At 23.6% G+C, this 25,009-nt stretch overlaps 1 protein-coding gene across 1 annotated transcript; it reads right to left on the bottom strand.

The window, feature by feature from the left end:
• Nucleotides 1–293: 293 nt before the first annotated feature.
• Nucleotides 294–11,709, bottom strand: LOC133783198 (lupeol synthase-like). Its single transcript, XM_062222748.1, has 18 exons — nucleotides 11,492–11,709; nucleotides 8,951–9,139; nucleotides 7,588–7,677; nucleotides 7,289–7,486; nucleotides 6,925–7,009; nucleotides 6,637–6,803; nucleotides 6,351–6,539; nucleotides 5,613–5,726; nucleotides 5,391–5,510; nucleotides 5,186–5,308; nucleotides 4,339–4,437; nucleotides 4,170–4,226; nucleotides 4,020–4,066; nucleotides 3,798–3,941; nucleotides 3,068–3,245; nucleotides 2,879–2,959; nucleotides 1,887–1,970; nucleotides 294–565 (listed from the first exon to the last, which is right to left on the bottom strand). The coding sequence occupies exons 1-18, from the start codon at nucleotides 11,684–11,686 to the stop codon at nucleotides 452–454; spliced, it is 2,274 nt and encodes a 757-aa protein (XP_062078732.1). The 5' UTR covers nucleotides 11,687–11,709; the 3' UTR covers nucleotides 294–451.
• Between the last annotated feature and the right edge of the window lie 13,300 nt (nucleotides 11,710–25,009).

A 25,009-nucleotide genomic window follows, 5' to 3' on the forward strand; every position in this document is an offset into this window, starting at 1 on the left:
AGTTGCCTTCAGATACGATCCATAATGCATACGATGTTTAGAAAGTTTAAAAATTGTAATTAAATTATAAATATTTATAATGATCAAATTTTCATATTAGTTAAATTGTTAAATACTAAATAATCAAATTTTCAATTTGAGTTCTATAAACCCAAGATAAATATACATATATTCATTATTATTTCACAAGCAGCCCCTCAGATAGAACTATTTTTTATTTATTAATTTTTAATGGCATACACAACATTACGTACTTATATATTTTGACCACAAACTTGACTTGGACAAATTAATAATGTAAGCAAAATAACATTAATTAAATAAAAATATGACATGATGCATGGTGAACATGACATATTATTGGAGAAGTTTGTTTATTATAGAGTACAAAGACACAACTACTCAAACTGATAATTTATAATAGTTTTCTTCGATCTGAGTCCAACTAAGTTTAATATTTAGTTAAAACTCGTCGACGATATTCTCCTATAGCCCATATTGGAAAGATATTACGATATGATGCGAAGTTTAACACCCCATTCTTCATATATATTCCATTTACTTCCTGCAATCAAATATGTTTTATAATTAATATATTCATCAAATTAAATATGTGAAAATTACATTTTATATGAGTTTTTTAATAAAATTTTAAAAAATATGGCTTTTTTTTTACAATTATTATTTTATAGCTTTTTAAAATTTGTATTAACTTTTATGGGATTTTTTCCCCATATTTTTGTAAAAAAATCATTATTATGCCATATTTTTTTCCCATAATCTAATTTTTTTTAATTAAATTTTTCCATACAAACTACGAAAAGTTTAATTACCATATTTTTGCATATTAAAAGCTAAAAAACCATATTTATGAAAAAATCCCACTAAACATACTACCTAATAGAGCTTACATGAAAAATCACACTTTGCCAGGTAAATATATAGATATATATATATTATATAGGATAATTCTTGTATAGGGGTTTCACTTTAAGCCCTATTGTTGAGGCTCTCAGTGTTCTCGACCTTTGAACAATTTTTTGCGCGATTTTTTTTATAACAGTGTATATTGTAGTTATTTAGAGCATCGGCGTGATTTTCAGAAAATTCTGAATAATTTGCAGTACCGAAAACTAGGTTTAAACATGTTGTTGTATGTGTGACTAATTTTTTTTATGCACGTGGAAAACAACATGTTTGAGCCTAATTTTCGGTACTGTAAAATATTTGGAATTTTCTGAAAATTTGCAACATGCTTTAAATTACTACGATACACGGTCATAAAAAAATCGCGCCGAAAACTATTCACGGGTCGAGAACATTGAAGAGCCTCACCGATAGAGCTTAAAGTGAAACCCCTCTATGAGATATTCCATATATATATATGTATATAATTCTAGTATAGGAGCTTCAAAAAGAGCCCCACCTACCGGGTGGGCTCTTGTGTATTCCCGACTCGTGAATAGTTTTCGGTGCAATTTTTATATAACCATATATTTTGTAGTTATTTAGCGCATCCTGCAAATTTTCAAAATTTTTTGAATAATTTACAGTGCCGAAAACTAGGTTCAAAACATGTTGTTGCTCGCGTGACTAATTTTTTATGCGCGTGGAAAACAACATGTTTGTACATAATTTTCGGCACTGTAAATTATTCGAAATTTTCTGAAAATTTTCTGAGTGTTTTAAATAACTAAAAAATATACGGTTATAAAAAAATCGTGCCAAAAACTATTCACGGGTCGGGAATATACAAAAGTCCCACCAATGGAGCTCTTTGGCTGAATCCCCTATAATAAAATTTCTCTACATATTTATACAATTTATGAGAGTTATACATGTATATCTACAGTACATATTATGTACATAATTAATGTCATATATACCTGTTGAGGAAAGTCACCATCTTCAATTTGTTCATTGATCAATAATCTTATTCCTCGATGTATGGGTGTTGGATCAATATCAGCCTGAATTGAATAAAACATTACGTGGATTATGTGTCTTATTATATTGAGGAAACTTTTAATAATAATTTCTTATTCAACTTTTTAACATTTTAATTTCATAATACATATATCTTTCCTGTCAATTTTTGTAGATTTTATTCATTTTTTGTTTGATATTATTTTATTTATTTTAATAATTTTTGCTTCTATTTTTAAGATTTAAAATTAAAAATATATTAACAAAAAGAAGGTTGGGCAATCTGCTAATAAAAGAAAATGGGGGACAAAATAGTATTTTCTTAATATTTGTTGTAGGTTCACATAATTGTAACCGGTAGTTCTAGAGATGTGTTTTGATGAAAAATTAAAATTTGGGGACCATTTTATAAAAATAAAAAAAGGTTAAATAAAGACTAATCTTCCTACACACACAAATGATGGAGACCAACAATACAAATAAGCCTATTAGAGAATTTTCATTGGAATTGTAAATAAATGATGCGTGGCTGTATATTTATTATTTTAGAAAAGAAAAATAAATTGCTCATATGGTGTGCTAAAAGCAATTAAATTTTGTACAAAATATAGTATGGGGCAACTTTAGTGTAGTAATAATTAATAAATTTGTATAATTACAATATTGCCATTAGAGAATAAAAAAATGAAAAAGAAAGATAGAAAATTGATATTTCATCAATGAATCAATGATAGTTTTATTATATATATATATATATATCTATATACATCAATTCGCATATTACAATGTTATTTTGCTTTGTCCAATATAATAGTTTTACAATTTTTGTGTCAAATTTAACACAATTTAAAAGTTGTACTATTAGAGGTGGTCTAACAATCTATGTTTGTAATTGGAAATATAAATATACATTAGTTTTTACCATATATATATGTGTATGCATAGCACTCACCTGCCCAGCCACAATGAGAGCTAACAGTGCCCATGCAGTTTGGACCACATTTGATCGATCTCCTTCTATGTTGGTATACACCTATTTAATTCACAATTTGAAGACGAATTATCATCATAATATATATATATATATATTCTCATATTAATTTTGAGAATAACATTTTAATAAGATTAATTAGATTATGACCTCATTTACGCTTGAAAGGTAACTTTCTCCCCAACCACCATCAGAGAGTTGCTTGGACAAGAGATATTGACATGCCTTTCGTAAGTTAGGGCAATTGGTATAAGTTTTACCACAAGCTACCAACGCCTCTACGCCAAACCATGCACCGTACGTGTAGCAAAGTCCCCATCGACCATACCTGACAGTTTTATATGAATATTAAAGCACCTAAGATACAATCCTATAAGATACAATCCTATCGGGTATCGCACGTATTTTAATTTAATAATTATTATGAAATATCGTTACACTATAAATAAATGTACTTTTTAGTGACAACACTTTAGTCACAACAAAAAATTCTCTGTGACTAAAAAGTCATACTTAATCACAAATTGTCATTAATATAGTTTTAATCACAACCTATTACTTTTAGCGATAAAGTTTGTTGTGACTAAAAATAAATTTATTAGTAACAATAAATTGTGATTTTTGTAACTAATATACTTTTAGTCACATACTTTTTTAATGATGACATATGTAGGATGATTTTTCTTTAGTGACAAATTTTATTATGACTAACCAATAACAGAGTGACACCTCAAGTAAGATGTCAAATAACTACACTCTAAAACACCTAAAACATACACCTAACCTTTTACGATTAGTTTATAGCCATTTATTATAATATTTGTGTGTTTATATATATATTCAAACTAATAATAAAAATTCATGAAATATTTATTATTACCATGAGCCATCAGGGTTTTGTGTATTGATAATGTAGAGCTCTCCCTTTGTAATGCATTTGTCTATTTCATCTCTTCGGTATGTTGGATATAGTTTCCTAAAGAGTACCAAACTTTGGATAACCGAAGAAGAGCACTCTACATAGCTGAAATTCATGACATTATATTTATTAGAAGAAAATACTAATCAACCACATCTATCTATAAATATAACATATTCTTACTCTCTCTCAACCACAGTGTCTGCAAGGAACTCTATGGGATTTAAGTACTGCAAGATAAGAGAGCTAAAATTACAAAATAATTAAGTTTTTTCTTCAATAATCACTTGTTACAAAATAATTGTATATCTATATATATAATGCTGAAAATACCTCCAACCAATGATATCCTCTTTTGGGTTCCCAAGCAGAGAAACCCCCATCATTACTCTGTACGTAGTATAGGCATATAGTAAAAATGACAAAAATCTATAAAATATAAGAAAAGTAGGATAAATATAATTAATGACTAATAGAGATTGTAATTAACAAGTACACGTACTTGATATGTGATCAATAGATTTACTGCATCATAGAAGCACTCTATGTCCATTTTCTCTCCAACTAGACTTGGTGAGATTCGAGAGAGCATTAGTGTGGCCTGTAAATTAATCAAACAATTAATGAAAAATAAAGTTAATTAACAAGCTGTAGAGAACTTCATTTTGGAACCTTAATTTGTTTTTCTTTAAGAATACTATTGCTATGAGGTATTCTATCATGCATAATATCGTACCTGTGTAATTTAATATTAAATCTCATATATTTAAAAATGCTTGATATTATGTTAATTACATCAATGTTTATATGTGGTATTAAGCATCAAGGTGCCCCATCAAAGTAAATTTCATGAATTTCATATCCACATAGATCAACTATGATTGTTTATGAAATTTATGTCTATTTATTCTCAGCTGTACTCTAATATTTATTTTGGAATAAATAATAATTTTGTCCCCTCAAATTTTAACACTATCAAATCGTGACTAAATTAAATGAAAGAGTAAAGATGATATATATACAATAGGACCAAAACAAACACAAGTCCACACCAAGTGATAGAGGCCCAATTGGTAATGATCACGTGGCAACGACTAAATGAGCACTGAAAGTACAACAACAATATATTCGGAAAGGGAGACAAAATCGTAGGAAAACATTGGAAATTGTAGCATATTATTACAAACTATATTGTATGTGCCTATTTGAACACAATTGACACAAACAATAATATCACACATTATTGGAACATTTATTATTATTATTATAATATAACTAGATTTTGTACAAAATTAAATGCATGCATAGTAATGAGAGAAATAGATATTTAAATATATTGTAGGTGTTACCTTTAATGCTTCGGCAGTACAATCAGAGATTACCCAACCTTGGTCAGCAGTATTAAAGGTCCACCCACCTTTAGATATATGTCTATACATTTGAGTATAGTTTCCAGGAGGATTTTTACGAATCTGCATATTTAATAAGAACATGATTTATATACACATAAATATATAATTATACAAATATATATATATATATGTGAGATCAAACCTGTGAAGCCTTTAAAAACTCATGCGCTTTTCGAAGAGTATGGCCATACTCTTCATTTAGATTACATGAAATAATAGCTTGAACAGCAAGAGCTCCATCCCATGATTGAGAACCAACACCCTTAATATATATAAATACACACAAAAGATTTTATTTAAGTATTTTAGATTGTGTTTAAAAAATTACTGTAATAATATTAATTTTCAATATGAAATTTTAAACCTGACACTTGGCTCCATCTTCAGCAATCCAAAAATAATCTGGAATTCTAGCTAAGTGACACTTAAAAGCTTTTGAATTTGGATCTTCAACCCAACGAGCAAGCATAGTTATTATCTGTATATATGCCACAACTGATTTTATAAGTTTTCATGGGAATACTTGAGTAATATATATATATATATATATAACATCTAATTAGCCATATTTACATGAATTGAACTCTTTATATTTATATTTATATATATATATATATATACTAGTTACAAACAACTCTGATATAAGTTTTCTTAGTTTTATTTATAAAATTTATTAATTATTTTATTAAATTTGTATATCATTATCATATAATTTTAAATAAATAAACAATATTATATTAAAAAAAATGATATAAACATATTAAAAGAAAAATTAAACAAAATCATTGCAAATAATTTTTTTTAAAATATAATATATTAACCTTTTTAAATATAAACGATAATTTTTTTAATAAAAATTAACATTACATGTATTATATATTATTGTTATAATGATATTTTATAATATTTAAATTTATATTAATATAAGTATTAAATATTTAGTCTTGTATATTTAAAACCAAATATCTAAGTGCATCGTAAGAAATATGCGGTTATATCTCAAAATTAATTGACGATGAGTAGAGTAACTCATGCTCTTGTAAATTGTTGAATATACCAACACACACTTTTCGTGTGAGATATTTTCTCTAACACACTTTACCTTCTCTTGACTCGCAACCGAAAGATAATTACTAATTTTATCCTCATAATGTATATGATCCATAGCAACTTGCAGTGCCTTCTTTCTTAGCATAGAAAAAGGCCATCGTGTTAGCAATGGTTCTCCACAATTGTAAAGTAGTCCCCACACCATATCTTGCACCGAAGGATGAGGATAAAACAGATCCTCCTAAAACAAAATTACATCATATATATATATATCGATCTATATATTTATTATATTTCTTGCTTATATATATATATGTGTGTGTATGTTTTGAACAGACCTTAGCAACAGTGTTTCGAGCTTTGTTCCAATTTATATAATGATATGGTTCGGTATAGAGTTCTTGCCTTAGTGATTGAACCAACTCAGTGATTGGACCAACAAACCTCTTCCCATATAGGAATGACATAGGCAAATAAACCAAGCGAGCCAAGGCAACCATTTTCCCTACATGATACAACCACACCAACAAACACAACTTTTTTATAATTACTACAAACTACTTGTATTAATTTAGTGATACAAAATAAAATAAAAAATTATATATATGTATATATATTAATTCAACCTGGATGAAAGAAAAACACTCTCGGCAAAAGCCAAAGCTCTGGGGGTACTGGATTGCATCCTGACCACTCATACACACCAAGCACCTAATAATATATATATTTATACCATGCATATTGATATATATAAATATTTTTCTTTCCATAGATAAATATAAATATGAGAAATTAGTAAAATTGCTATTTTTTTTTTTTAGGTGATTTTGCATTATGATATACTTTTGATAATTTTTTATAAAATAACATCTGTTATATTGTTTAAATTTTTTGACTAACTGTCTAAATTATAAGAAATTATTTTACACAGAATTATTAAAACTAGGATAAAGTACTTTACAAAAAATAAGTCATATATGTGATGTATACCGTTAGCCAAAACTTTCCCCAAGATGGGATCCCAACAGCACCACCATGATCAACAATCCATTTTCTGCCTTTAGATATAGAATTTTTCTCACTATGGATAGGACCCTCTCCCAATAACCTCAACGTAACATAACTCTCTACCGAACCAAACATGGTGCTAGGTCCTTCTATGTGTTGTCCCCAACCTCCATCTTCATTCTAATAATATATACATATATACATATATATATATATTAATTATGTCTTATATAATAGCTTTAATTTAAATGATGTCAAAATAATATATAATATATATATACCTGGTGATTATAGATGTAGCGAATAAGTTCCTTTTTGTGTTCTGGTCCAAAAACAGTATTAAGTGATCCAGTAATATATAACACTATTACCTGCAAATTGTTACGATTGAGTTGGTTTTAATATAAACTCAAATTTATATATATATATATATATATATATATGTTTGTGTGGAGTTAATTTTTGTAACTTATTAAGTCAGCCTTCTTCAATCGATTCACCTAGCTAGCTAGCATTATTTAAAATTGATAATTAAGTATTAAGATTATGAAGTATCGATTAGGTAGAGTGGAATTTTTTTAATATATTATTATATATAAAAAAACAATATATGATATATTTTAAGTAGCTACCTATTTAATACTCTATGTTTTTGTAAAATATCGTTTTGGTATTCTGTATTTACAATAATGCTTATTTGGTACTTTATATTTTGAAATTGGACATATTTGGTACCTTGTATTTAAAAATTATACATCTTTGGTACCCTAAATTCAAATTTAATTAATAAAATTTTACTAATTTAATCAAACTGCTCTCAATTATATGAGTTCCAAATTTAAATTTAATTACTTAAATATATATAATCGATGATTGTTTAATCATATTGACAAAATTCTATTTATCAAATCTAAGTCCAGGACACCAAATATGCATGATTTTAAAATACATAGTATCATATGAGCATTATTGAAAAAAAAAAATACCAAAATGATACTTTGTACAAACATAGAGTACCAAATAAGTAAAATTCTCTATATTTTAATATAACTCAAAAAATTTCTATTTTTATAAATGAATTTTATATTAGGGGATCCTTTTGAAATGTGGTCATAGACATAGGCCTAGCTCGCCTATTCCTATGGATAATGAGTAATGTTACATACACATTTTAATTGCACACACTTTTTATATATTATGATGTGTATTTAATTTTAGTGACAAATATTTTGAAGTGAGGACTACATCACATATATGTAAAAATTGTATGCAATTTAAGTGTGTTGGAATCATTATAACTCAGGGATAATATATATATATATATATATATTTACATATATAATTAATTAATAATTCAAAAATCATGAGATAATATATACTATTAGGGGGTGTTTGGTATGAAGTAAAATAAATGTGTGAATAAGAATTTAAAACCCTTCCTATGTTTAGTTCAAATTTTAAAAAGGTAAAGTTAATAATTTATATGGGTCTCACATGTATTTTAAGGGTAAAGTGAATTATTTTGTACACAAGAGTTTAATATTTCTTCTATCATAAGTCTCTCTACATTTTTCAAGACAACTCAACTACTAAAAATAAACACCCCTTGTAATAATAAGTTTAATTAATTAATTAAAAGTTTACCAATGGAGGAAGGAAAATTAATCCAGCTGCACATTCAGCAGGCCAATGGCCATCGCGGGCTTGAATTGAAGAGAAGTAAGCAAGAGCCCTTCTTAGTGTGACTGTTACTGCTTCCTCTGTTATCGTATCACTTTCCTTCATTTTCACAGCTGCTGGAATAATTCTTTTACATGAACTTTCCCTTGTAAGCTGCAATTTTTTTTTTTCATTGATGACAACAATAATAAATATAAATATATGTTATAAAGGTAATATTTATCAAAATTATTATCACTATGGTTTAGCTCCAATTTTAATCTACATGATGAGTAATAATATGTTACGTGTACTTAAAATATTACACATAGTGATATAACACCATTTTTTTAAAATAGGGTGGGTCCAAGTTTAAAAAAATGTGATTGATAGAAAAAAAAAATTATATCACTTTATGTAATGTTTGGATTCACATATTTTTATACTTTACATTTTAAAATATATCACCAAAACCTCACTTTTTTTTTTATTTTATATCAAAATTTTAAATTATGTCATACCATAACTTCTTTATATTTTATCTATATTATTTAAATAATATATTTTTTACTATATATAATGCACGATAATAAAGTAGCAATCAAATATATAAATAAAAAATTATTAAAATATTTTTGAGGCATAAATAGTGTTTCTTTACATTTAAAGAAACATTATTCAACTCTTTATATCCTTCTCTAAATTAAATACATTATCTGATGTAGTGCTATTTTTCTACTTTTTGTTCTCTTCTCTTCTCTAAAATAAAATAAAAAATAGTTTTTTAAAGAGGATATTGTGTGTGAGTTCTCTTAATTTATTTAAAAGGAAAAATTTAATTTACGGCGTCTCTATTTTTTTTTTAAAAAAAAAATCAACAAAAAATAAAGAAATATATTAATAATAAATTTAAGATAACAACACATATAATAAATGCATTTCAAATAAATATAATATTATTATTTTATGAGTGTAATTTTATAATATTATTTAAATATAATATGTCTTCCATTTTTCAACCATATCCTTTATACTACATATAATAACGATAATAATAACGACAAATATTTATTTGATATCATGTATTTTATTGAAATACATATTTGATACTTTTTATTTTTAATAATTCGTCTTGTAGTTTGTAATTTGAAATTGTATATATTCAGTACTCTGGACTTAAATTTTATCAATATAACAAAATTATCTTTAATTATATAAGTTTTAAATTTAAATTTAATTACTTATAATTTATGGTAGTTTGGACATTGATAAAATTTTATTATTTAAATATAAATATATAAAATACAAAATATATATAATTTTAAATTACAAAATATCAAATAAATATTATTTAAAATATAATATATTAAATATGTATTTTGATAAATCAAATGGTTATAATAATAATAATAATAATAATAATAATAATAATAATAAATCACTCTCAATTTTGTTTATTTCCTCCTTTTTGTGTCACATCTACTAATGGAAGTGACTATTAGGTCTCTTTTCTTCATGTACAGTCACAAAATGTAAGAATATTTTACTCTCCTTATTGATTTTTTTGTTTTCTCATTTTACACTTTTTTTTTTATATAAAAAAAATTATATTAAGTTCGCTATATTTAAGCACGGTCTTTCTTTTTCTTATTAATTTATTAAATAAATAAGTAGCAATTTGACAAAACTGAAAACAAATAATAAATTGATTCATTGACCTGCCTTATTAGGCCTCTGACTGTCTTTTCTATTTAATTTATTTGCTTAAAAACAAACAAATTAAGCATTTGACTGTTGATTATGAGCACGCTTAATAACACGCTTTTATAAAGCATTTACTGTGAAACCTCACTATACTAATAATGTTAGGCCAACATATTTTATTATTAATAGAATTATATCTGTAAAATGTTATACTTATACACATTTAAATATAAATTTAACAATAATTGATTGAATATATAATAATAAATGAAAAATGACATAAAGTTATAGTTATAAATATTTATATAATGTTGAAAATATATAAAGTTATTTTAGAAGTATAAATTAAAAATTAAATATTTAGTATGATTAAGATATCATATATATATATAAATATATTTAATATTAAGATAATTATTGCTATATAGAGGCATATTTTTTAAAGGCGACATAAAAAAAATATTTTAATTATTACAATGTATAGTTTATTTTTATTTATATCTAGTATCAAGTTGGGATTAAATTTTTTTATGAGGATATGAGAATTATTCCAATATAGAATAATATTTTATGGAGATTTTACTCAATATGAATTTGCTTGGATGATTATGAGCTCCCTAAATTTTTTAGAAGTCTTAAACAAAATTTTACTATATATATATCTATTTTGGTTTTTTTTTAAATAACCACATATATATATATATCTATTTTTTGAGATTCAATAAACTTCTAGCTAGTGTTTTGTTGAATTTTTTCTTCTTATTCTGAATTTCACTTTATTAATCGTATGTTTTTGGTGTAGTAAAATATATATAAATATACCTGCATTCTCATAAGTAGATCAGAACTTTGTTTTCTGCGAAAGCGATTTTTGTTGAATTGTTGACGAGCTTGGTCAACTTGAGCAAGTTCTTGAGGTGTACCGGCATTGTGATCGAATTCCCAGCACTGTCGCCCCACGTGGTTATTTTCAGATTTCAGCCACGGCTCTCCCTCGGCTATCTTCAACTTCCACATATATAATCCCCTTGTTTGCCCTTGCTCGATCTCAAATCTATACGCCTGACGATGACATATATATATCACACATAAAATTATTATATCTAGTTTTGTTAATATTATCGTAGGAATGAGATAATTGCCGATGAGCATTATTGGCGTCTAACCCAATAAAGAGGTAGCGTACTTTTATTGGAGTAATCTAATATACCACACATTAAAATTTAATAAATATTATGCAAATGAACCATAAGGTAATACTCCATGTGGTGTTGAGGATTTGAAGGTGTCAAATAATAACACTTCATAAATATATATATATCAGAAAGATTGGTTTATTATGAGACGAATTACATATATGTGGAAATAGAAAAGATTATTTTTCTGTTTAAGAATTGGTTTAGTTCATATACATATATAACAAAAATATATAATTATTCATAACAACATAAAATGAAAAATTCAGATATATATATATATAGGATGATATGAAAAAGAAAATGAAAAGAATTTAGTATGCAAACATATGTATACATACCTATTTTTTGTGTGAATTTAGTATTGCAAGATGGAGAAAGTTAAAATACTTTATTAGAATATCAGAAAGAAGACGATTGATATGATAAATTGACAACGTATATTGAATTTTGAATCTCCCTTATATACTACTAAAATATATAATATAGCTATGGCGGCTCTCATGCTTCCCAACTAACTCATTATTAATTACCAACTTACGAGGTGTCTGGTATGAGGTAAAATGGAGATGGGAATGAGAATCTAAGTCAATTTTTAAGTCTAGTATAAATTTTAAAGAAGTAAAATTAATAATTTATGTGAGCCCTATATTTATTTTAAGAATAAAATAATTTTCTTTTATACACAAAAATTTAATATTACTTCTATCTTAAATCTTGCTGCACTTCCAAGATAACTCCTATACTCAAAACAAATATTTCTTAATAGTTATAGATTCATGGCAGTGCCAAAGTAATTATACGATGAAATACGACTTTTGTAATACCCTTTATTTATTACCAAAATTTGTTTTCGTTTATCTATTTTGTCTTTTCCTTTTTTCTTTTGTATTTTTTTAAATAAAACACTATTTCAACACCTCCTGTAGTTCTTATCACACATTACAAAAAATATATATATATATTTATATACTAGATACAATCAAAATGGATATCCAGTGCTAACTGTTAAAAACGTAACCTCCCCAACCTATCCATTTCACTTTTCTCTAAGCTTATTGCTACGTGTTTATTACACAAGGAATGTGTTATATTATTTTAAATAATATAATGTTAGATTAAATAATGTGACAAAATATGATTTATTATACTTTGTAATATATTATTGAGTGTCACAAAATTAGACACATGCGTGCCCAAATATAACATATTCTGAAGTTATAAAATTAGTTACAAATTTGTAACTCCCAAATATTACCCAATAATAATGTGTAGATTGTGTGTTACACATTTGAGTTCGGATTTCACAAAGTTATTATGAAATATGACTGTTTGAGATATGTTTTTAACTCTCATTAGGTGTATGGAGGTTACAAAATTATATGGGAAAGAGTTTGAGACGTTTTGGAAAAACTGAAAATTTTGTTGGTGAAATTGGAGCTGTGGCCGCGGCCACTGAAAATCCCTGGCTGCGGCTTGGGAGACAAAGGCCAGTGGCCACAACTACTGATACTCCTGGCCACGACTAGGGGTGCTGATAACCAACTTCTCTTTTCATTTTTTTTCTTCAATTTGAACGGTTCTAATATCCAAAGTAACTCCTAGAACTTCATTTTAATTCCATAAAACATCCAATTAAACATTGATAATAGCCATGGAGGTTGGTGGAATTTGAAATTCAAAGGGTATCTCAAAACTCTATAAATACGAGTCTATTGCTCATTTGTAAGACAACTCAATTTCTATCAATTAGAACACTTGACTAGAAATACACCAAAATATTTGATTATTCCAGATAACTATTTCCAATATTGAAAGAATCCCTTAGTACTTGAAATATAGGGAAATAAGCTTTCGGATTGTAAACATTGTTCAAGTTAGTGATCCTCAATTTGCTCTTTACTTTGGTTGTGTGAGAGAAATAATTTTGCTTATTGTTATTATTATTTCTTATTTCTATTATTGTTTTTATCTTCCCTTTTTCTATCTCTATTTACTTCTATTTTTTATAATAGATTTGTAACTTTTATTTATCTGTCTTGTCTATTGTAACATGTCTATTGTAACATTTTGCATATAGTTGTATCTTGGTTTTACTATTTTTTGAACAATAAATATATATATATATAAATATCTAACATATATAGTAGCGTGAGATAGTCATTATATATATATATTTATATATATATGGTCCCCGAGAAGAACCACACAGATGGATTTGAGGACTTATCTGTTTAAGATTTGGTCTCCCTCAAACATAATAATAATAAAAAAAAAATTGTTGACATCAAAATAAATTAAATTCAGATACATACATATATATAATGATTGGCGATTAAAAATGAATAGAATTTAGTGTGTATATATATACCCTACCTTTTCTTTTTCTAGTATATACATATAAATTCTAGTTTATAAATGAAAAAAGATAAGGAGATAAATTAATAGACAAGATATGAATTTTATATGCATGCATGCAACTAAAATAATACTAAGCTATAATAATAATAATAATAATAATAATAAGGACAATTCTTCTATAAGGGCTTCACTTTAAGCTCTACCGGTAGGACTCTCAGTGTTTCTCGACTCGTGAATAGTTTTCGGCGTGATTTTTTTATAACCGTGTATATTGTAGCTATTTAGAGCATTCTGCAAATTTTCAGAAAATTTTGAATAGTTTACAGTACCGAAAACTAGGTTCAAACATGTTGTTTTCCATGCGCAAAAAAAAAATTAGTCACGCTTGCAACAACATGTTTGAACCTAGTTTTCGGTACTATAAACTATTCGGAATTTTCTGAAAATTTGCAGGATGCTCTAAATAGCTACAATATACACGGTCATAAAAACACAATCACGTCAAAAAATGTTCACGAGTTGCAAACACTGATAGCCCTACCGATAGGGCTTAAAGTGAAGCTCCTATAAGAGAATTCTCCGCAATAATAATACTAAGCTATATATAGTTGGATAATCTACTGACCAACTAACTCATTGATTACAAACTTTAATAAGAATGAATGGATAGAAAATTTTGACTTTTGCAAGTTATTCATATCTTCTAATGACAAATTTTACCTCAAAAATCGTTTAGAAATTCTATATATGGTGATGGATAACAAAACTCCTCAGTTAAATTTTAAATGCAGAAATATATTCTTATTATTAGAAATTTTAAATGCATTTTTTTTCAGAAATATATAATTTAATAAATTTTTGTCAATTAATTATTGTTTATGTAATGAAAAATATACATTAGAATTAAAATACATAATATAATTATAATAAATATGTAATAATAAAATACAAGTTAAACATTGGGTATTTTTGTCATAAAAATAAAAGATTAAGTATTTAACTATAACAAATATGAAACATTTGGTATTTATGTTGCAAATACCTTTATAAAATAATGATATAAACATATTAAATGAAAATTTAAACCAAAATATTGTTTATGATTTATTTTTAAACATAAATGATATTTTTTTAATAAAAATTAAGATTATGTATTATATATTATTATTGTAATGATATTTTATAATATTTTAAATTTATATTATAATAAATATTAAATATATAGTCTTGTATTAAATATTATTATAATAATAATATTTTATAATATTTGAATTCATTATATATAATTAGTAAAAAATTAAGATTATATATTATTATCATAATAATATTTTCTAATATTGAACTTTATAATAATATAATTATTAAATCTCTAGTTTTGTATTATATTTTATTATAATAATGATATTTTATAACAATTAAATTTGAATTTGAATTTATATTAATGTAATTATTATATATGTACTCTTATATTAAATATTATTATAATAATGATATTTTATAATATTTGAATTTATAATAATATAATTAATAAATATCTATTTTTAATTAGTTTAAAAAATATATTATGTTAAATATTTAGAATATTATATTAAAATTAACAAAATAAATTATTAAAATCAAGATTTTTTATTAAATAACATATTTTTATATACGAGATATATTTGAATATATTTTGTATTATAATGAAGAATATTTAGCCACAATTTGTTCAACAATATATTTTGGTAAGATTTGATGAAAAAAAAAGAAGCAAATAAAGCTTGTTCAACAAGTCTACATTACACACATAAGAAAAATATTTACATGTGTAGTTGATTGCTATTCATTGGTATAGTAAATTATTTAATTTTTTTTTTAAATTAGTAAGAAATGTATTTTATAACTGTACACCATCTAATAAAATATTGAATTACAATTTCTTAAAGGGACACCCTCACATTAAAGTCTCCCTATGTAAATATATATAATAGAAAAACAAATAGCAAAAATATTCTGATATCTTAAAATATTAAAATATGAATATCGCATCTTATTAAATGATGATGAACTATCAATTACTTAAGAATCATGTTAATAATTATAATTAATTAAGCTTGTGACTGGAATCCTAGAATATATCTGAAATTTTTTAATAAAATTTTTCATCTCATGTGATTGAAATTCAAGCTTCATAGATAATATTACTTTTTTTTAGCTAGTATTTAGTATCACAAGTTCCATAATATACTAAGATATACTTTAGTAACAGTATAAGAGGTCCTGTGTTGAACCATCAACACTCATATATATAAATAAGATTTTAGTTATTTTTAAAATTTTAAATTATTTTCAATTTCAAAATAATATAAAAAAAAGTTAAGATTAGTAAAACTAATCAAAAATTATATTTTTTCTTTACATTTTTTTTTAAAAAAAACTTATATTTTAAATTGATGAAAATATATGTGACAGTCAGAATCCCGTCGGAGAAAGACCGGGTAAAAGTTGTGCAATCCTATATTGCTTGGGGAAAGTCAAGTGTGATGATTCTAAGACTGTGTAAGTATGAGAATACACAATTGAAGATGACTTAAAATGGATTGATGAGTACTACTTATGCCAACAAGAAACATATTCTTTTCGGTAGCCCATCACTTGAGAACTCTAAAGTTAAGCATGTTTGACCTGGAGTAGTCTCATGATGGGTGACCTCCTGGGAAGTTTTCTTAGAAAGCGTGTGAGTGAGGACAAAGCACGCTGGAAAGACTCGTGTTGATTTGCAGGGTCAGTTGTCATTCCAAGAAGCTGTTACAGTGATGCGGGGCATTACAATATATAAATTTTAAATCATTTTTATTAATTTTAATAAATCATTTATTAATGTTTAATTTAAAATAGTTATTTTGAGAAAAAATAAGTAAGAGAAAATAATTTAAAATTTAGAAAATAATTAAAATCTTATATTTTTCTTTCACTTTAATATTATTTATCAAAATAATAAAAAATAGGTATAAAAGTGCAACATTTTAAAAATATTGACTATATTTATAACAAAAAAAAAGTTTATAAAAATACAACATTTTAAAGACATTGAATATATTTACCACAAAAAAGGGTATAAAAGTATAACATTTTAAAAACATTAAGTATTTTAGACATCATTAATCCTATATATCTCTTCTATATAATAAGTTTGTAGATAACGAAAATTATTAGTTTTAACGGTTTTTTATTTTTTTTCCGTTAACTTTAACATAATATTCTTATATTTAACGGTAAATTTGTAAACATGATTTAAACTTAAATCAAATTAAATAAATAAATAATTAAACAAATTAAAATATGATATTTTTTAGATATTTTACAATGACAATTATTTAAAATATTAATAAAACTATATGTTTTATAACTTAAATAAAATTTAATTAAATTTAAACTTCACGTATTAGAATAATACCATATTAAACATATACCATAATATAATCTACTATCAATAATTAACAACTACATAAACTTCAAAAAAATAAATTAAAATAAGATATTTTATGATAATTTAAATAATTAAATCATATTTATTTAAAAATAATAAAGTCATACATATCATTCCTTTTATCTTATAAATTCTTCATTAAAGTCACCAAATGACATTGCAAGATATTAGAAACTAAAAATAATTGATGCATATATGTTACTATCTACACTATACCTTTTTATATTCTTATTTTATTTCTATTAATAATTTCTTTTTAAATATTATTGTATTATATATATATATGTCATCTAGCCATGTAAATATATATTTATGTCAACGTTGTGTTTAGATGTCATATATGTAACAATTATTGATATAAATATTTATATATACTATAAAACTGAAATTCATTCTATTATATACGGAAGAAAAAAATAAATCAGTTTTTATTAAAATTATAGATAATGTTTGTCTTAATTTTGTAATACATTTATATTATATATTATGTTAAATATATTATTTATTTATTTAAAATTTATATGATTATTAAAAAAATAATAAAAATAAATAAATATTTGAATAAAAATGTTTATATCTAAAAATAATAATAATGATGTTTTGACAATCCTATATGATTTCTTTCTCTATCAATAAGTTTCGTTTTCTGTTTTGTTATTTTATTCTTAAATGTTTTTTTGTGGATAATTTTAGGTTATAAGCGGCCAATAATCAATTAAATAATTTTGCAAGTAAAATTCAGGGAATAATATCACTTCACTTCACTCAATAGTGTCGTAGTTTGACTTTGAGCGTGCTATATGCGACTGAATAAAAGTATGGAATTAATAATAATGGCCATTTAATTATGTTTTGAGCCATTAATGGTGGTTCCTTATCTAAATTGGTCAAAGCATTAATGAATACAGAAAACTTTCATGCACTCAAATATTCCCCACTGTATTTTAAAATAATAGATCTCTGCCTTAATAAATAAAATATGATTGGTGACTTTCTCATTTACTTACATACATGTATTGTTTAATACAATGTAATCTAATATTGGGCTCAAATATTTAAATTTAATAAATATTATAAAGTACGACTAATTAATTATATTGTGGCATCTCATTTGATGTTGGACACCCTAATATGTCAAATATCAACACTCTTATTTAGTATTCAAATTGTAACAACAACTAAAATATCTTATGCTTTAATTTTTGAGAAACAAATTAAATTAATTTAAGACAATTACCTTACTTAAGTAACATGTTATATTGTTATAACAAAAACTCATCCGTTATCATTAATAACAAATGTGCTTGGCTATATGGAAAATCCATCACATAGCAATGAATTTTCTCAATTTTTCCAATTATCATTTCCAATCATTTTGTACATAGATATTTATATTTTAATGCTCAATAGTCATCTCAAATATTTCTTCATAATAAATGATAATTATTATTAAGTTTTAGTTGTTGAATCTTTATTTATGTACAGTTGGGATGATCAATAAATTTCATCAATAATATATTTCATATAACAAATCATTAAAAATTCTAAGTTAACACACCAATATATGTATATTTTTTATATATACATAAAGTAAACCGATCGAGTAGATTTTTCAGTATATATCACCACCCAATTAATAATGAGGAATAGAAATATAGGTAACAATTAAAAAAATAGTTTTTTTATTTAATTAATTAAAAATTTGACAATCAAACATAGTCTTTAGTAACTTTATTTTTATTTTTTATTTTTTAAAATTTTAAGCAAACTTTATTAAATTTTGAAAATAAAAAATTTTCACTTTCAAATTTTTTTTAAACTATTTTAAACTTTTAGTTTTTTTTCTTCTTCAAATCAACATCTTATTTTATATTGTTAAACAAAATATAAAAATAAAAGTTATAAAACACATTTATTAATTTTTGTTTTTTTTTTTAAAAATAGTTATCAAACATAATTTTATTTTAAAAAAATAAAGAATTAAAAATAAAAATAATATTTCTACTTTTGTGTTTAAAAAATTCAAAAACAAAAATTTTATTTAACTATTTATTTCATAAATATATCAATTAATAAATAGTGTTTTTTACCCTCCGATTTTAAGGAAAAAAAAACTATATAAGAAATAAACGAACAACACCTTATCCATAAACACATGGTGAAAATGCATTAGTATATAGAATATTAAATGGATAACTACTTTCAAATGTCTTATTCTACTACCGAAGTATATAAATATATATATATATATATACTAGATATATAAATATATATATATACTAGATATAGAGAATATGCAATATGCACATTTATTTAGTTTTATTTATAGAATTTATTAATTATTTTATTAAATTTATATTAATGTCATATAAATTTTTAATAAATATTTTATTTTAATTAAATAATTTATTTATTTTTGTTTAAGTTTATGTTTGTTATAGTTTTTTAATTTAAGGGTGACAACAAGAGATTATATATTATATGTTTAATATAAAATTAAATATTATACATAATTTTTAAATTTAAGTCTATTGCTAGTTTTTAAAAAAAAGTAATTTGTTGCTAATTGACTAAAAATATATATTATATATTTAATATGATAGTATTCTAATAGGTGAGTTTAAATTTAATTAAATTTTGTTTAAGTAATAAAACGTATGATTTTATTATTGTAAAATATCTAAAAAAAATATCTTATTTTAATTATTTTTAAATAATTATCATTGTAAAATATCTCAAAAATATCATATTTTAATTTTTTTAATTATTTATTATTTTTAAATAATTATCATTGTAAAATATCTCAAAAATATCTTATTTTAATTTTTTAATTATTTATTTTATTTAAGTTTAAGTGTTTACAAATTACCATTAAATATAAGAATATTTCGTTAAAATTAACATTAAAAAAATAAAAGACCATTAAAATCAAAAATTTTTGTTATCTACACACTTATTATATAGAATATATATATATATCTACATATATTAAATATTCAAATGTCTTCAATTATAACATTAAATATTCAAAGCTATCCTAAAATTAGATTGAATATTTATAAAGAACTTCTCATGTGATATAGAAATTTGGCTAAGTTTATTAGTGCTTGTATTAAAATGTTATATTTTTGCATTTCTATGTCTCCTCCATATCTAATGTATCTTTGAAACTAAAGACTATTTGATCTCAACCTAGTTAGCAATGATATCATTGCTTTTAATACATGCTTATATTTATAGATTAAGGCACAACCATACAGTCTATAAATATATACGACAATTCTCATAAAGGAGGTTTCACTTTAACTCTTACCGGTGGGGCTCTTCAGTGTTCTTGACCCGCGAATATTCTCGGTACGATTTTTTTTATGACCGTGTATATTGCAGTTGTCTAAAGCATCCTGCAAATTTTCAAAAAATTTCGAATAGTTTATAGTACCAAAAATTAGGTTCAAACATGAAAATTAGTCACGTGTGCAACAACATGTTTGAGTTTAGTTTTCGGTATCGTAAACTATTCAAAATTTTCTGAAAATTTGCAGAATGCTCTAAATAGCTATAATATACATAGTCATAAAAAAAATCGCGCAAAAAACTATTCACGGATCGAGAACATTAAGAACTCCACTAGTAAGACTTAAAGTAAAACCCGAGAATTGTCCTAAATAGTCTCTACCTAATACATGCATGTACAACTATAAATATATATATATATATATATATATATATACACTTGGTGGAAGAATTGATGAAACATAAATGAGAAGCACTTTAGACTTTGGATATATATACAAAAAAAATTCAATTGACTTATTGAGCTCATTTGTATGTCAAAATGATAATGCTTTGCCACAACAATTAGAATAAAAATATAATATTTTATTTTTAAAAAAAATAAATGTTTTAACTTTGATTCCTACTGCATGTTTATATAAATCTCAGACCATATATTAGGTCATATATAACATCAGTTGAATTGGAAAATTTCAAATTCAAGCCATGTTTTTTAATTTTCATGTTGGCTTGGAAAAACATGCATATATATTACACTATCGTAGTTGTATCATTCATTTCACTATAATTATTTTCTTTGATAGGTGTTCATGTATCACGATTATGAACTTTTTTTTTTTGGGATTGAAATGTAGCTACTTGGATTCGATTATGAACATTTTACAGGCCTTTTTTTTATCAGTTCATAAATACACAAATCCCTAATAATCACTGCTCTCTTTTCTCTGTTTCTCTCTATTTTTTCTTAGTTGATAATTATTGTAATTACTTCTTACCTAACGCATTCACGGGCTAGTGTTACGCATTAGTTAATCCAAAGACGAAAAATAACTAGTGATATAATCATACGCACATTTTAGGCTTTTGGGGTAATTTTATGCCAAATTTCATACTTTAAATATTTATACCAAATCTCTTTTATATAATAAATGTGTAGATAACGAAAATTCTTAGTTTTAACAATTTTTTATTTTTCTAATGTTAACTTTAACAGAATATTCTTATATTTAATAAAATATTCTTCTATTTAACGATAGTTTGTAAACAATTAAATAAAATAAATAATTAAAAAAATAAAATATGATATTTTATAATAATTATTTAAAAATAATAAATAATTAAACAAATTAGAATATGATATTTTTGAGAGATTTTACCATGATAATTATTTTAAAATAATAAATAATTAAACAAATTAAAATAATATATTTTTTTAGATATTTTACAATGATAATTATTTAAAAATAATAAATAACTAAATAAATTAAAATATGATATTTTTTTGGATATTTTACAATGATAATTATTTAAAAATAATAAAATCATATGTTTTATAATTTAAATAAAATTTAATTAAACTTAAAATTACTTATTAGAATAACATCATATTAACACATATAATATAATTTACTGTCAATTAGCAACAAAATAATTTTTTAAAAAAGCTGGCAATAAACTTACATTTAAAATATACGTATAATATTTAATATTACATAAAACATATAATATATAATCTCTTGTTGTCACTCCCAAATTAAAAAACTAGAACAAATATAAACTTATTCAAAAATAAATAAATTATTTAATTAAAATAAGATATTTATTTCAAAATTTATATGACATTAATATAAATTTAATAAAAATAATTAATAAATTCTATAAATAAAACTAAACAAACATACATATTGCACGTTACTTGTATCTAATATATATATATGTAAGACTTCTTCATGGTTATTACTTATGGATGGTTACCATAAATCATTAAACAAATTTTTGATGAGAAATTATTACAATGATTATAAAAATAAATAAATAAAATATATAAAATCAATAATTCGAATATTTTAGATTAATTAAATAATAAACATTAGATGGAAATATAATAGTCACATTAATTTCAAAATAATTTTTTTTCTCATGAAATAAATAAAAAGAATAGAAAATGAATATTAAATAATTTTTTTTATATTTTAATTAATAAATATTTGTCTGCCATGTAATTAGATAATTCTTTTAAATTTTTTAAAAAATTAAATTTATTTAAAAAATATTAATTAATAATTATAAATATAAACTATTAATATTAATTTAATAATTATTTATAATTAACAAACTATTAAAGGTGTCTCAATATTTATGAGAACATAATTGTTATATGTAGAAAGTGACACCACACCTCTCGACAAGCGATAGTTGAGTAATAAATGAGAGATTGCTATGGTCAAGTCAACAACCAAGTCAGTTCGAAGGCCAACTTGTAGTGGTCGAGGCGCAAGTGCTATGAGTATTTAAAGGCATTAATCATGCAATAAATTTGTACATTTATATATCCAGGACCATTTTTTTACACGCCTTTATTTTAAACTTTATTGGTAGGATTTTCAGTGATCTCGATTTGTGAGCAGTTTTTAGTACGATTTTTTTATAACCGTATATATTATAGCTATTTAGAATATCATGCAAATTTTCAAATTTTTTTAAATAGTTTACAATACCGAAAACTAGGTTCAAACATGTACTTTCTACGCACATAAAAAAATTAGTCACGAGTGCAACAACATGTTTGAACTTAGTTTTCGGTACTGTAAATTATTTAAAATTTTCTAAAAATTTGCAGGATGCTCTAAATAACTACAATATATGCGATCATAAAAAAAATTCACGCTGAAAACTGTTCACGGGTCGAGAACACTGAGAGTCCCACCAGTCGAGCTTAAATTGAAGCCCCTATAGGAGAATTCCCCTATATATATACACGACAATTCTTCTATAGGGGCTTCACTTTAAGTCCTATCGGTGGGACTCTCAGTGTTTCTTTACCCGTAAATAATTTTCGACGCAATTTTTTTTATGACTGCGTATATTGTAACTATTTAGAACATCCTGCAAATGTTTAGAAAATTCCGAATAGTTTACAGTACCGAAAATTAGGTTCAAACATATTGCTTCCAAGCACATAAAAAAAATTAGTCACGCGTGCAACAACATATTTGAACTTAGTTTTGATTAATTAATTAATTAATTTTTGTTTAAGTTTATGTTTGTTTTAATTTTTAAATTTGACACTGACAATAAGAGATTATATATTATATGTTTTAATATAATATTAAAATTATACATATATTTTAAATTTAAGTTTGTTGCTAGTTTTTTTTTTTTTTTAAAAATGTTTGTTTCTAGTTTATAGTAGATTATATTATGTTATATGTTTAATGCGATATTATTCTAATAAGTGAAGTTAAAGTTTAATTAAATTTTATTTAAGTTATAAATATATGGTTTTATTATTTTTAAATAATTTTCATTGTAAAATATCTTATTTTAATTTGTTTAATTGTTTATTTATTGTTTCTAGTTGATAGTAGATTATATTATATTATATATTTAATATGATATTATTTTAATAAGTGAAGTTTAAGTTAAATTTAATTCAATTTTATTTAACTTATAAAATATATAGTTTTAATATTTTTAAATAATTGTTATTGTAAAATAATTTATTTTAATTTGTTTAATTGCTTATTTATTTGTTTCTAGTTGATAGTAGATTATATTATGTTATATATTTAATATGATATTACTCTAATAAGTGAAGTTTAAATTCAATTTAATTTAATTTTATTTAAGTTATTAAATATATGATTTTATTATTGTAAAATATTTTAAAAATATCTTATTTTAATTTATTTAATTTAATTTAAGTTACAATCTGTTAAATAAAATAATATTCTATTAAAATTTAAAAGTAAGAATTCCTATTATATAAAAAATATATAAATATATTTATATGTACTTCTA

This window comes from Humulus lupulus, chromosome 6 (genome assembly GCF_963169125.1).
Source record: "Humulus lupulus chromosome 6, drHumLupu1.1, whole genome shotgun sequence".
NCBI lineage: Eukaryota > Viridiplantae > Streptophyta > Magnoliopsida > Rosales > Cannabaceae > Humulus > Humulus lupulus.

Excerpts from the sequence above, each read along its gene's own strand:
- LOC133783198 (XM_062222748.1), bottom strand. The coding sequence starts at position 11,686 with ATGTGGAAGTTGAAGATAGCCGAGGGAGAGCCGTGGCTGAAATCTGAA. Across the intron at positions 5,309-5,390 it reads AGTTTTTAAAGGCTTCACAG|ATTCGTAAAAATCCTCCTGG; the intron begins GTTTGATCTCAC and ends TTAAATATGCAG. Across the intron at positions 3,246-3,797 it reads CAAAACCCTGATGGCTCATG|GTATGGTCGATGGGGACTTT; the intron begins GTAATAATAAAT and ends TAAAACTGTCAG.